This window comes from Aedes albopictus, chromosome 2 (assembly GCF_035046485.1).
Source record: "Aedes albopictus strain Foshan chromosome 2, AalbF5, whole genome shotgun sequence".
Lineage (NCBI taxonomy): Eukaryota > Metazoa > Arthropoda > Insecta > Diptera > Culicidae > Aedes > Aedes albopictus.
The window spans coordinates 499,907,436-499,922,892 of record NC_085137.1 but is presented as its reverse complement, the minus strand read 5'-3'; the positions used below and the strand labels follow the sequence as shown (position 1 = coordinate 499,922,892).

Genomic DNA, 15,457 nt, shown 5'->3' with positions numbered 1-15,457 from the left:
AAGTGATTGTAATCATCACTTCCCTCCCCTTCCCCAATTGACCTGCAACCTGACGCAATATGCACCATTGTCGCCTAAAAAATACAAGACCATCAACACTCACACACTGCCTGTTAGTCCGAAGCAGCTATGTTATTGGTTGCTTGTGTGAGTGTAGCTGATCTGGCGATACTGGAGTAGCAACTGAAGCCGGTCAAACGAGCTCAAACTCAAAATGAAAATAACAAATAAATTGTAAAACAAATTTAAATTCAAATAGCCAAATGACATGTTTATGACATTCCCCTTCTCTGCTCCACAGCGCTCCTAGGGGTCTCAGGGGCGCTTCAGGTGGGTTTTCAGTAGATATCAGAGGCATTTCAGAGAGTTTCAAGGGGTCTCAAGGGACGCTTCAGAGGTTCTTGGGTTTCATGGGATCTCAGTGGCGATTCAGGGGGTCCCAAGTACAACAACCATATTTACAGTCTGGCGGATAGAAAATCCTGAAAACTGGCAACTAGAATAACTAACCAAAAACACTGGTAACTTTAGAAGCTCAAGCTTTCGACAGCCTTTGTATATTCAAAATGTAATTAAACATTTTTCGCATCTAGTCAAGTCGACACTCAAGTGATCTGAAATAAAAACGAGATGCTTCTACTTTAACTGATCCGACAGTTCACTAAGTTTGATGTCAAATGTGGTGTTTTTTTTTTTCCTTTTTCCCAAATCGAATGATGTCTAGGATTAACTTTAATTTATTATTTTTACGGTAACGATACTCTCGTCATATGTATTCATGCTTTCTCTAACCACAGACAAACGGACGTAACTCTTAGAGGAAATACATCAAACATATTTGCCCGGTGTCATTTTCATGAGCACATCGCCACCTGTTGGTAGAACCGCGCGCGACACTGTCGGCCATGATGGATTTCGATTTGACGTTTTTCTGACACGCACACTTCGACACAAATTGCCTGTTATTTTCGTTTGCATCATTCAGCAACATGTACACTGGCAAACGTCAAAGTGATCGAACACTAGCGCCTCTGGTGGAACGATCGAGCAAATCAAATGAAATTTGAATTGAACGTTAAATGCATGTGCCAAGCCGTTTTGAAGAGTGTTACGTCTGTTTGTCTGTGCTCGAACTGTCAAGTTCAAACGGCTCCAATAGTTCTATCCGTCAAATTGTAAATAAATTAATTGTAGTCACAGTGGGTTTCAGAGGGGGAAAAATAACGCGTGTTTGGGGCAGTTGCGATGGGGATCGCGATCGGGTGGCATCGTTCGAAGAAAAAAGTGAAAAATGATGCGTGTTTGTGGCAGTTGCGATGAAAATCTCGGTCGCGTTGAATTGTTCGAAGGAAAAAGTGAAAAGTGCCACGTGTTTGGGGCAGGTGCACATTCTCCTTCCTCATGAAGGGATAAAAATGGATGCACACTTGATAGCAAACAGTATTGCAGAAAATTGAAAGAGTTAGGGAGTGGTTGCGGTCTTCCGATGACATGGAACTGGGAGAGATCATTCCGAGTTTTTTTTTTCTTTACATACTAGAAGAAGTTGGGGTAATTTTGCCAATGCGTTTTCATGAGGACTCCTGGAGTCTGTAATATCTGCAGATTAATCTTGTAGCTCTGGTTCTGGCCTAATATTGAAGCGATAAAAATGTTAGAAAAAAGTGATTACAATTCACAACAATCATTGAGCAAATTTAAAATAATTGGTTTAATTACCTCAATGGCTGTGGATCACAGGTAACACATGGAACTACTCTTAGTAAAATACATAATTCGAAAATAGCTATCTAAGCTTGAAAGTTTATTCTCCGTATACTCTAAGTTCAATACAGTGGGAAACGCGCGACTATTTTCGTAAGTCGGTCGGTGTTCTCGGAAGGGAGATGGGGACGCGAATGTTAAATACGAAATCAGAAGCGCGCGATAACTGTCGTGGGAAAGTCGGTTTTTGCGGTTGTGTAAGCGATCAATGCGGTGACGCGTTTAATATAGAACGATTGTTGACGTATGTGCATTACCCTTGCTATCGCGACCAAATAAATCATAAGCGGGATGAAAAGCGTGTCGTGTATTTTCATATAACTAGTGTATCATATCACCTACCAAAGGTGGCTCCAAGATCCACACCTTGCCCTACCCTACTAACAAATACTCCATCCCGAGACAAATGTGGGGATGCTGTGGATTCCACGGTTTCTAGTAACAACGGTTGTCGAACTAACATTCCTTCCCCGTTCCCGATGACCGTAAGGACGTGGCCGGCGCCGTTATTGACTTTAAAATATTGAACTCTCGAGTTGTGCACATTGTGAGTGTGTAGCTAGTCCCAAGCACCATTCATTGGATCTCAGTGCAACTTCAATTGTTCTGGTCAATCACGGAGTAGCAACTACGATGTGTACGGTTATTTTTGCTTTGCTTTGCTTTGTACTCACAGTGGGTTTCGAGGGGTACATGAAGGTCTTAGGGACGTATCCTGGAGATTCAGGGACGTTTCAGGGGCTCTCAGAGGACTTCAGAAGGATACTACGACGTCCCAAGGGGTTTCAGGGGAATTTCAAGGGGTCTCAGAGGCGTTTCAGGAGTCTCTGGGAGGTTCAAGGGTGCTTCAGGGGGCTTCAGAAGTGCTTTAGAGGGTCTCTGTCGGAACCATAGACTTTATGGCGTACCCTCAAAGACAGTATGTATGACCAAGTACACCCAAAAAAATATTCTTCACCATTTCTTGCCATTTTTATTTTTGTGAGCTTCAAAAGTATAGAAATTTTTACGCAACTGAGAATCTCTTGGGGAACAACAATGATGCACTTAGGAGTTCGTTGTCTGTTTGCTCATTGAAATCACTTGATGGTTCATCGTCACAATGGTACTAAAAACACGTAACACTGTCACACTCCTAAGCTATGGTTCTACCGTTCTTCGACTCCTTACTGACATTACCCACCTAGTTACATAAAATTATCAAACAACGCTGAACCAACTCCCAGAAGGCGAGTCTTACCTACAATAATGTGCTGTCGAGTCATAACAAACCGTGGGACAGCAAATTTGCATAGCTCGCTAGATCTAGAAAGCAAACAACAGCAAACGAAAGTTAAATTGATGTTGTAACTCATAGTTGGCACGCTTTTAGTCGTTCGCTACCACCTACCAACCAACCAACCAACAGTTATCGCGACCTGGTTGGGGGCTTGTTGACCGAAGCTAATCGTCCACGAGTCGTGGTCCTGCTGGTGGTTTAACGGCAGTCTGAGCGCAGGAGGGATGATGTGTAGAATACTCATTGAGTCGGTACGTCTATGCAAAAGAGCTCTGAGCACGAACGGGTCATGACAAACTTGTTTACATTCTCATTTGTTCCGCGAAGTCCAAAGCAGGGGACATAAATCAGGGTGTCATAATAAACAGCTGGAAATGTAAATATTGTGAAAAGTGGTGGTAACGATGTTTGTCAAGAGTTGATAATGATCTAAGCCACGAGAAGATTTAACCTATTAACGCCCGAATCATGCTACAATCACAGTAGATGTCTGATTTTTACAAACTCACAAAATGTGGGTTCTTCCTTCGGAAGGGAAGTAAAGCGTTGGTCCCGAGATGAACTAGCCCAGGGCTAAAAATCTCGTTAATACAGATAAAAAAAAAAGATTTTTACTGGAGTACCTCAACCCCATAAAAAAAAACATATTGTAGTCATTTAAACGGAAATCTACGGTGAAATTTTCGTTTTAATACACAGTGGGGCATATGCACGTGAAACGTTGAAAAAATATTTTTCTATTTTTTTTTTTGCGCAGCTACTTCATTTCTATGAGCTTTGTAAATCTGTTTTGAATGACTGATCATGATGCAAGGAATAGTTGATATTCTCCTGACAAAATATTTACAGTTCGAAATGTTCCAGAAAGGGTTAACATTAGTAATAACTAAAAAAAATTTACTATTAAAGGGTGGTACGGTCAAATTTTGGTCACACAATTTTTTTCATAACTTTAAATTTCGTACACCAAAACAGCTTATTTTTGGACCAGTAATGGTACATTATATGTAGCTTATACCATAAAATTTTCATCAAAGTCCATTAAGTATTGGTTGATGTATAGATAAAACCAACGACCTGCCTTTTTAAAATATTGTACGAAGCGCTCCATAGTAAATTTTCGGCAATTCAAGGACAGTAAAGCACAATTTTGATTATAGAAATACCAATACTGCTTCGATTCTTATGAAAAATTTTACAGTACAATACTATTATAAAAATATGTTCTTAGTTAAATTTTGAGCCATTTTGTATGAATACTCTCAAAGTTGTAGCAGTTTGAATATGAAAAAACTGACCAGGTGCCACTTAAAAAAATATAACTTTGTAACGGCTAGATAATATAGAATGAAATATTAACAAAACATTTTGACATGCATACTTTACGAACAGAAAATTGTTCGTTAAAATCGGTTAACTTTTTCTGGTTATATAAATAAAACAGTAAAAATTTGTTCTTATTTTTAAATCCTCTTTGTACAAAACTTTAAAATTGCCGATCTCAGGATTCAACAATATCTCCGCAAATACTAAACCGATTTTGATGAAAATTTTATGGTATAAACTGCATACAATGTACCATTACTGGTCCAAAAATCAGCTATTTTGGTGTACGCAGTCTAAAGTTATAAAAAAAAATGTGTGACCAAAATTTGACCGTACCATCTTTTAGTTTATAAATGAATAGTTTTTAACAGTTTTGAGGCACTCCAATATGCATCATTCTAGTAATTTCTATTCAAAATAAGTTTATATTCGGCATTCTACTAGTATATCCTGCTCACCGTATCCTTCTGGCTTTGGCAACTGTAGAGCGTAGTGAACAAGTGGCTCATCCTCTGCCACCACACACCGCTATCTTGTACAGCGACAAAGATTATCCTCGTATTTCAAGGCTCACGTAATTTACAGCTGTGTTTTTATGGACCTGAGGCCTTTATGACTCAATTGAGAATGGTAAATGTTCCAGAACTTATGTAGTTCTGTTCTCGAGATACACAAGTTCAAAATTTCTATGTGTTGCGGCGAAAATCAGTCATTTTACTCTCGCGCAAACAGTGAGAGGGTCATATGCTATTAGCTTCACTGTAGGTGATACAAATAGAACGAGTAGGAAGTAGCGATAGTATCAAGTGCGTTGATTACTAGTCGATGACAGTAAGTTTGTTAGAATTTGCAATAAAAGGAAATTAGATCCGGGTTGAACAGAAGCCGATAATTATTGTTGTCAAGTGGTGCAGAATTGTAAGTGTTTTAAAATGAAAAATGAACAATAAAATAAAACAAACTATTCTAGTTTTAGCAGATTCAAGCAACCACCAGTGTGCTCCATCTGCTGGAAGAACTCCAGTTAAATTCTCCATCGGCAACACTACCCAGGTAACCAATAAGCAGTTAAAATTGCATTTATTTAGCACTATATGCGCCTTTACTGCAGGTCATTAAATGCTAATATGCCGTATATGCGCCATAAGTGCTAGTTTAAAGCAGGTTTTGGCCTAATATACGGATTATGCTTATCTTTCCTATTCCCAAAAAAATCGATCATTATCAAAAATATTTTCCCCTGCGCATTTCAGTCGCTTCATATTCTTCCCTTTCTATTTTTACTCCCACTCTCCTGTGCGACATTGGGGCTGTTGTTTATTTTTGCAGTTGTTTTTTGCTGTTCCCGCTGAAATTGGGATTCGATCCCACAATCCTCTGGCAGATGATGATGCTGAGCCGCGCTACAGGATGAGCTATATACGATCAGATTATGTGCGTTGATTTTTTGATCTATTAAAGGCTTGAGTACCACACCGGCACAACGGCTCGGACAAGTGCTGATAATTAAAGCATCCACATAATACACGATGACATAATTGGTTTCTTATTCCATGCGATTTATTTGAAAAATATTTGTTCTCTCATTGATTTACATTATTGCTACCAGTAAATGATAGGACATCTGAATGGTAATGGATCCTATAGTCGTGGTACATGAATTGAAAAGTTGAAATGTGTAACAGTTTTAGCTTCGCTCATCTCTCTTAGCAGTTTTATGGCAATAAAGTAGCAGTTAGGATGCTTATTAACCAAAAAAATATCGTGCATTTGAAATGCTATACAACAGCTGTCAGATTTTAAGCAGCATTTGAATTGCTAATTCAGAGCAATTCAGCAGTCCAACTGCTATGATACAGCAGCAAGCAGATATAATGCAGTTTTATAGCTGAAATACAGCTTATTTAAATGCTTATTGGTTACCTGGGTATGAATCATTGTAATAGCCTGACGGGCTAACCTAAAACCAACCAGTTCATCATAGGATAACAACTCTCCTGAATGAAAAAACAGAGGATAATGAAAGACGGTGCAGCATGCTTCATTTTTCACGGCATTAGCAAAACTTACTAATCTGTGAATAGACCACTGGGCATTCAAGTCTTCTAGTCTATAATCAAATTGCTGGGCGCTAAATGATCAAATTATGTTTATTATTATTATTTATCCATCTACAGCTATTTTGCATGAAACCGACCATTCAGTAGGTCGACTCCAGAGGCACGTTTGACCCAAACGAATGCCTTTGAACATGAACAAATCTTCAAGGCATGCTGATTGTTACTTGGGTTAACTACCATCCGCCTCCTACACCTTCCATTTGTTGCCAAGTAGTAAGATGGAGCCGCCTGGTATTTCATTAGATTTTAAAGCGGGTTATGCCAGAGGTCGGGGGTCTCCAGTTAGCCTAGTGGTTAGGGCTATGGATCGCCAATCCGGAGACGGCGGGTTCGATTCCCGTTCCGGTCGGGAAAATTTTCTCGATTCCCTGGGCATAGTGTATCATTGTACTTGCCTCACAATATACAAATTCATGCAATGGCAGGCAAAGGAAGCCCTTCAATTAATAACTGTGGAAATGCTCAAAGAACACTAAGTTGAAGCGAGGCAGGCCAAGTCCCTGTGGGGACGTAGAGCCAGAAAGAAGAAGAAGAAGAAGCCAGAGGTCGTATTGCCCCCAACACTTTGTCAGCACCCAAAACGTAACACTTTTTTTAATTTTTAATTTGATTCGGTAAATTTAATATCACGCGGACCAAAACTTGGCGTCTCTTAGTCAAATAAGTAAACTACCTTTCAAAACGTGACACCCATAAAATCATCTTAATCTTAGTTATAGGGCCACGTTTGCTTAGGGGGTGCATATTACCCCACCTTCCCCTAATACTAGTAATAAATAAAATCAAGTAACAAAGCTACTTTGTATTTATAAAATTATTCATCGCGAAAATATATGCATGAAAATATATTTATACGAAAAATAACGTGACTGATAATATCCAGATATAAATCCATAAACAATAGAAGATCCCACGTTCCAGTTAACAGCGATCCAAAGTCATTTTAGAATTCAAAACTCGAAAAATTTAAATCAAATATTTTTTTAAGTCAGCTGCTAGTATGTGGCCATGTGAGTTTCACACCAATCTCTTTCAACCCATATGAAAGGGACTAGGTATGTTTTAGGACTTGCATCCGTAAAATATATTATACTTGTACAAAATCTAAGCCGATCAATTAAACTTTTAAATTGCACAACATTATCTCCATACACGTAATCCACCAACTGCATTCAGGAAGGAGACCAGTACTGGAAGTGTGCCATCAACGATTTTTTTCTCTCTCTCTCTCTAATCACTTTATAACACTCCGGCTATTGCGTCGATAGTCATCACTTCCTTTCCCATTTCCAGCAGTCCAACACTACTTAAACCTGACATTGCGCTAAGTACGCGCATGCATGTAAGGTGGTAAATAATCGACAAGACATACCGCTTCGAAGCAACCCCGGATCTCGATGCAGTGGCATACCTTAACGCTGTGCTGTAATGTGAACACAGAGTTAAACGGCTTGACCATCACCATGGCCGGTAGTGGCCCGCGGTGTGTAGCTAGTACAAGAGACCTGTATACGCTGCTGCTGCTATCAATAGCATTTGCTCAATTATGAAATTTCTTTTCCTCCATTTTTTCAACATACCCATCAAACAGAGCCGATGATTAGTACCGTCAGCTCACTCCACTACCTAGCCTAATAGATGCACCACCACCGGATACTATGATGGCCCGTAGAGACCTAAACGTGTATGAAGGTTCGCGAATTGTTCACCTTGTCGAATCGCTGCTAATTTTTTCTGCCACCCGTATTCACCACTAATTAAGTTATAGTGTTCTCGCTGGGTTAACCAATATCGTGACCGTTTTTCGTTTGTTTGCAATCTTTCAGACACGCCGCAACGATGTTGGGCTATCTTGCTTCATCATTGTTAGTTATAAGCACCATCTACTCGATCGATCCCAGTAGCGCCGGTCCGCTCGATGCCCTGAGCTGGGCCCGGATGGACAACATCAATCTACCGTGGTTGCCATGTAAGTTATCCAAGTCCAAGCGCGGACTTCCTCTCCATCATAAATATTGCAACTTCAGCTTGGTTTCAGTAGCAAACTCACTATCCTCTATCACCTTCCATACTTTCCCAAAATTTCTCTCTAACCTAACCAATTCTTATTCTATATGTACACAGACAGATAGGACATGGCCAAACGCGTACGAAAGAGCATTTCAGTTGATTGCAAAACGCGGACTAGGTAAAACGTAAATACCATATGACGCTCAGTCGAAGACGGTGACGCAATCATCATATGTGGTTCAAAACTGTGCAGGTTCGATCGTCATCTCAAATAATGAAAGACAGAAAAATTGTCAGTATAGTTATTAAAATTTTCATCAGGTTAATTTATTGTAGAAAATAATAAAAAAATGTTCGTCTGTTTCTCAGAACTCAGCAAGTAGATAGGGAAAAAAGGGCTGGGGTATATAGGGTACCTGTACCAATTATGGCACTACCTAAGGAAAACTATTTGTACGAAAATAACGAGAAGACCAATGAATGTCATCAATATGTTAAAAGATAGCTTAGTTTCCAAACTTTTCAGAAAAAATATAGAAACGAAACCAAAACTACTTTTAGTATTTATTACAGCGTGTGCCAATAATAGGAACTCTGTACCAGTTATGGATACATTTTATAACTTCGGTTCCTTATCGCACTAGATGAATGCATTCCTTATGGGTTTAATCATAACTGGTACACTATGGCGAAAAAGGGTGCAAGGAAACCGAAATTTTAAGGAAAATGATTTATTTCTACCATAATTTTTGAACAATGTGGAGTTTAAATGAGTGCAACCATCTTTTTTGAACGTGATCTGTTGTTCACAATTTTTTTCTTGTTGATTTACATCGTTAAAGGGTGAAAATCAACTATGGCGGACAATTGGTACTATAGCCATAATTAGAACACTTATCCTAGTTGAATTTGCTATTAAATGCTGTAACCCACTTTATGCTCATCTAAATTTTATTTTTATGATTACAATCATTTACCTTGAAGCAGAAGTAGCTGGATAACTGTTTTTCTATAATGAAATTATGCCGAATTCTCTTATGGAAACGACAAACTGGTGCTTGCCCTTTGGATCGAAAGTTGTAAAAAAAATGCAGATCAGTCCAAGGATCAGTCATACAAAAAGGCCGATTTGAAGACCGCTTATTTGGCACACATCTGTTCGGATGCTCCATAGTAAAGGGCTACCAAAGTAAGATTACGAAAAGAAACAGTAGCGGCGAGAGTACATATACTTGCCTCATACCAGTGACTACTCGGAAGGGGTCGGACAAAGCTCCGTTATGCACGACTTTCCAACTAACCAAGAGTTCGCTGTGTACCTCCTCGAAATTGTGGTGATGGGGTAGAGTAGAGAACTCTCACTCTCACGCAACGGCTCCCGGTTCGAATCCGGTGGGTGTCATCATGTATTTTTGTTGCATGTGCACTGCAATCTAGAATTTGGTAAATTCAAATTTGCTGTTCATGAAAATATACTTATAAAGAAATTTTTGAACACTAGTTTACTGAAATGAATTTCTAAGAACTTAGAGTTCCAATATAGTTGAGAGTAGTATCTTAAGCAGCTTCAAGCTTCTTATGAAGTTAACCCTCAAATAGATACCTTAAATGAAGGTCCGTTTTGGGACCCTGGGGTCCATTGGACCCCAACATATATTCTCGTATAGCTCGTGATCCTTACTTTTTAAAAGGGTGATGTTTTCAGCAAAGATGTTAGGTATGTCAAGGACTGTCTAGTGGTAAACAATTTAGTATAGGAAATGATCGCTACGTGGCGCTAGAGAGCATTCCAAAATGCTCCCAATCAATGAAATGAAACGTACCTAGCAAACGGACAAGACGTTCAAAACAATAGGGTAAATCGCACTTTTGTAGATGGGTAGACATATATGTCCAGCGGCTCAAAAGGGGCCATTCAAATATTACGGAGGATCGGGAAGGAGGGGGGGGGGTTACGCTTTAAACAAAATATCTAAATTTTCCATACAAAAGTTGTTACGTAGGGGTAGAGAGGCGATCTAAAATTTTCAAATTTGGCGTTACGTTTTATTTGAATGAACCAAAAGAGACATCACAGACGAACAGATGTAACACTGAAGAAATTAACATCTCATATATCGCTAGTTTCTGACTACTAGTAGAGTTGGTGTCTTCGGCATAATTGTTTGCTTGGGCAAGGGCTTACAGATGATGAACCGTTTGATTTGATACGTCACCACAAGGCGGCGCTAGTGAACATACAAATATTATATCTCATATATCTCAGGATCTTGATTACTTACGAAGATGGTGTTTTTGGAGTTGTTCGGTAGGTTAATAATTCGCAGTTGATGAGCCATCTGATTGGGAGCTCTACTATTAGGTAATATAGGTCATTATATTGCATCATGACATTCACCTCGAAAGAAGTTTACTTTTTGAGGACGTTTGTCGTTCAGGTTGTCTAGGATGCTGAGCAAATATGTATCTATTAGCGCCAGCTTGCAGAAAAACATTAGCATAATTTTTATTATCAAATTGATTTTGATGTACACTTTTGCTGAAAATTCGAACGTTCTATGCATTTTGAATATCAAGATTTTCAAGCTTTCAATACCTAATTAGAATACACTCTAGCGCCATCTACTGGGCTAATTTCTCTTCAATTTTTATCATAAGATTGCCCTTGGTTTGCAGAACAATTTTGTCGAAGATAGCATTATTCTAGGGAATCATGTTCATAAGATACAATTATTTGTGCCGTGGGGGGTCCAATGGACCCCAGGGGTACAAAATCACCCGGTTCAACTTTGACATCGAGAATAATCCATAGTATATCATGAAACTATTGGTATTTTTGCACAAATAACTCATCGCGGTGTAGTTTGAAGGTATGTACTGTAAAAATGGGGCCGATATGTCAATCCAAACTTGTTTGCGATAACTTCAAAGTGGTTCTGGGGTCCAATGAACCCCAGGTATCCATTTGAGGGTTACGGCTTTTTACGGCATCATCAGCTTCGGCAGCCATATTGAATATGTGGCTCGAAATTTCAAAGCGATAATTCTCTGCCACCAAAGCGAATATTCGCATGAAAAAGTATCATCCTATATGCTCACTCGCAGTGATTACGATGATACTTTTCTGCTGAGTTACTGAAGAATGGGGCACGTTCGGTGTAGTACTATATTTGTAGTAATGAGCTCAATTTTTGTATGAAGAGAAGGTCAATTCTCCGTTTCTGCAATGAAATGGTGCAAAAAGCGTGAGTATTACACACTTAATTTTGAATACTATGTTTGGTAAATTTTTGACGAAAATGGAACAGCTGAATACAGCAATCATCGATTGTTTACCTTTTGCAACCGTTTTTGACAGTTGGTGTACTGAGCCTCAGTAAAATCGATTAACGAAGCTACCGAAATAGTTCCGCTATTCTATTTTCGTCAAAAAAGTACCGAACATGCAATTCTGGATTAAGTGTGTATGATTCCTTGCCTAAATTAATGCTGTTTGAGCAAAACTATGGATAACTATGTTGTTTATGTTGCCTGAAATGGAGAAAACAACAACACTGTTACCCAAAGTTTTACTCAAACAACATCAAATTACACTGCAAAATATTTCTGCTGGTAATCAGCAAACTTTGCTGATTTTTGGCGTGCTGATTGCATTCAGCAATACAAATTACTAAGTATCAGCAATTATTTTTCAACTTGCTGAACCATCCAGCAATTTTGACAGTTGGTCAGCAATGTTGTGCCGAAATTCAGCAATTTCTTTTACTGATTTTTGGCGTGCTGGAAGCATTTCAAAAATTTTGGTGTGTAGGCAAGGAATTGTAATACCCACGTTTTTTGCACCATTTCATTGCAGAAATGGAGAATTGATCTTCTCACCATACTAAAATTCTAATACTTCACCGATCTGTCCTATTGTCAGTATTTTATCACTTCAAAAACGCGAGGCAAACAATCATTGAAAAGCAAAAAGTCAATGATTCGTTTGAAAGCTTAGTGATGCATCATGACCAGTGTTGAAAATTTCAATTCGTCATATCAAAATTCAACCACCTACAGCTCATTTTAGAAGCTGAACCTGAGAATATGGTATATGAAAAACTTGTGCGGCTAGACCAGTCCTGCAAGAAAGTCACGGAAAAACCGCTATTTTTCGAATATTTAATGTCACGGACCTCCTTCAAAAAAATGCAAATGATATTCACGATGAATATCATTTGGCATTTTCCAAAGATAGTCCGTGACATTTACCTTAAATATTCGAAAAATAGCGGTTTCTCCGTGACTTTCTTGCAGGACTGGTCTAGCCGCATAAGTTTTTCATATACCATATTCTCAGGTTCAGCTTCTAAAATGAGCTGTAGGTGGTTGAATTTAGATATGACGAAATGAAATTTTCAGCACTGATTCATGACACCTTAATAATGAGCCTTGTCGGAACTCAAGAATTTAAGGACAAGGTTGCGAGAGATGGTTTTTAAAATTGCCGCTGTTGGGGGGTTCGGCATGACTACACAAAAATTGCAGTTTTTTGTTGCTGGAATTCAGATGTTTTATTTATACATTTTCCTTAAAATTAATCTTAATTATCTTACATTTTGGACACCTCTTTACCCAACCATGTATAATACACTTCTATTTTCTTTCCCGATCGTACCAGTGTTGCCAGTTTCACATCGAAATATCACCACAACAGCCGCTTTTCATTCTTGTCGTTTTTTCTCGAACACAAATTGAGCTGCTAATACTATTTGTTGCTTGCTTACTCGCACTGAACATCGAGTAGAATTTACAGATCGATTTGCTTACGGATCTTCAGATATGTGCTCGAGAAAACGCGAGGCTAAATGTGTCGTTTGAAGTACGTTGGGTTGGTACGCTGGTGACCTTCACCATGAGCAGCCAGAAAATCTAGAATTTTATCTGCACTTCGTGGAACTAGAAAGCAGTCTTGCGAATAATCGCGACCATCACGAGACAATCACTTGAACCGCTTTCTGGAGTCACCCTTCCCAAGGTGATACGAAACAGATAGCATGTCATGACTGGAATGACAAACATGTTGTGGGTTTCACCCTTCACAGCTTTGCAGCGATAGCAGTTGCTGAGTATGCTTCAGGCTGGTTGCTAGAGAATCAATCTCTCTGAGCAACGATGCATAACGGGCGAAGTGAGAGCGTCTGCCGTAGCCAGGGCGAACTGCGTGGTGCGCTCAATGTGTGCGTTTAAACTGAGCTATGCAAAACGAATAGGATTTATGACGTAGTACCGTGCTTGTGATAATACACATGCATAGCTTTACATGCTGTTGCGCGTGCATCTGCTTGAGGCGACGGAGAGAGTCATGACACTCACATGAGCCGTATCCAAGTCAGGATGATTGTAGCAAAACAAGGGTGACCGGGTGACTATGATGGGATTCTGTCTTTTCTGGTGTTAGCGACTGTAGAGAGAGCGAATCAGAAACCGCAGAGACAGGGTGATACAAGTTTGTTGTTTATCAGCTTTTTTGTGACTTGTACGCTGATGCTTCGCGACACTGCTTGAAAGTGCATTTTGTCATGGGAAGCTGTTGAACCTTCTTGGCTAGGCTACCATCTAAGGTATAGCTTCCGGTGGAGGAACATTCAGCCGCTGGTTGCCAATATGGACCCCCTTGCTGAACATATGCTCGTAACGTACCTCCTCAATGTAGCTGAAGTCAACAGGACAACAGTGCCCTGGGTGCACTACCAGATAAGCACTTTGAGCTGATGGACTTTAACATGCCTCTCTAGTCTAGTCTAGTCTAGTCTACACATACACAGCCATTCATTGAAAGAATCCTGGAAAATGATAGAATCGACTAATTCTACCATTTTTCTTGTCATTATTAATGTTTGCAGTACATCGGGAATGCTTTACAAACATTAAAGCGGCCAGGCCTACTGTGCAGCGTTGTGGTTTAACAATTAGGCTTTTGAGTGGGGACATCTCGTACCAACCGCTCAGCTTTTTAGAACGCAAAATACGTGAAAATCGATGGGGGTGACGATGCTAAGAAGGTTAATGTCACCCCTTCGTCCTTCGCTTCCTGGGATGGAACACAGGTATTTGGTCCGTGTCCTGGCCCTAATGCCTAGGCTTAAGCGCCTTTACTCGCTCTCTGAAATGAAATAAACTACGAGGCAAACGTTGCATAATCAAAAATTAGTTTTCGAAGTTTATAAACGCCCTCTAAAGGGGTCGTAGTTGGGTCGTAGTTCGAAACGTTCTCACCAAAATATCTGGAAACTGCTGCTCCTCAGTGTTAACGGGAACGATATTACAGCGCAGTAAGGGTTGCTCTTCGTCTCACCACCATCGCGCACGCAGTTGTTGTTGTTTACATGGGGTCTTGGAAGAAATTCCTATGTTTCTCCGAGTGTGAGGGACACATCAACACTAAATTGTCACACATTTTCCGCTGATTTTCTACATTTGTCATTCGTGATTTGTTCCACTACTATAAATAAGCGGAAATATTTTTATCCTAACTGGAGTCACTTGCCAACGGTGGCCACTCGTCGGTGTGTTCAATTGAATCACTATATTGAATCAAAATTTCTCCAAAATGTCCCGCTCAATGGCTAACCAAGTGAATTAATGCGTCTTCACCGGATGTTAATTGCAGCCCCATCTTCAACTCGATTCAGTACCGCACCGTTTTATCACAAATTCACACATGAAATCAAATATTCCCGTCCGCATGGCATAGTACCTCAAGCCATTTGGCTTCACCATCGTCCGAATTGTAACATACGCGTGCTTCTTCCGGATGGCGTAGCACTATCCAAATTACCACCACACTAAACGGGAGAGCGAAAAAAAAACCGTGACAAGGAAAACAAAATCACGTCCGATCGCGGCGAGACCTACTTCGATCCTCCTGATGGACTTTAACATGCCTCTTGACCAAAACCTACCATGCATTTGAAAT

General features: G+C 39.7%; 1 protein-coding gene across 4 annotated transcripts in view; it reads left to right on the top strand.

Annotated features, from left to right (window-relative positions):
* The window catches only part of LOC109621274 (pancreatic triacylglycerol lipase-like), an 82,247-nt gene that overhangs the window by 45,040 nt on the left and 21,750 nt on the right, over positions 1-15,457 (top strand). For all 4 annotated transcript variants that reach the window (XM_062854398.1, XM_062854400.1, XM_062854399.1 and 1 more), the window contains exon 3: positions 8,316-8,458. In XM_062854398.1, the coding sequence (XP_062710382.1) occupies positions 8,329-8,458 (130 nt within the window). In that variant the 5' untranslated portion in view covers positions 8,316-8,328. The remainder of the gene's footprint in view (positions 1-8,315; positions 8,459-15,457) is intronic.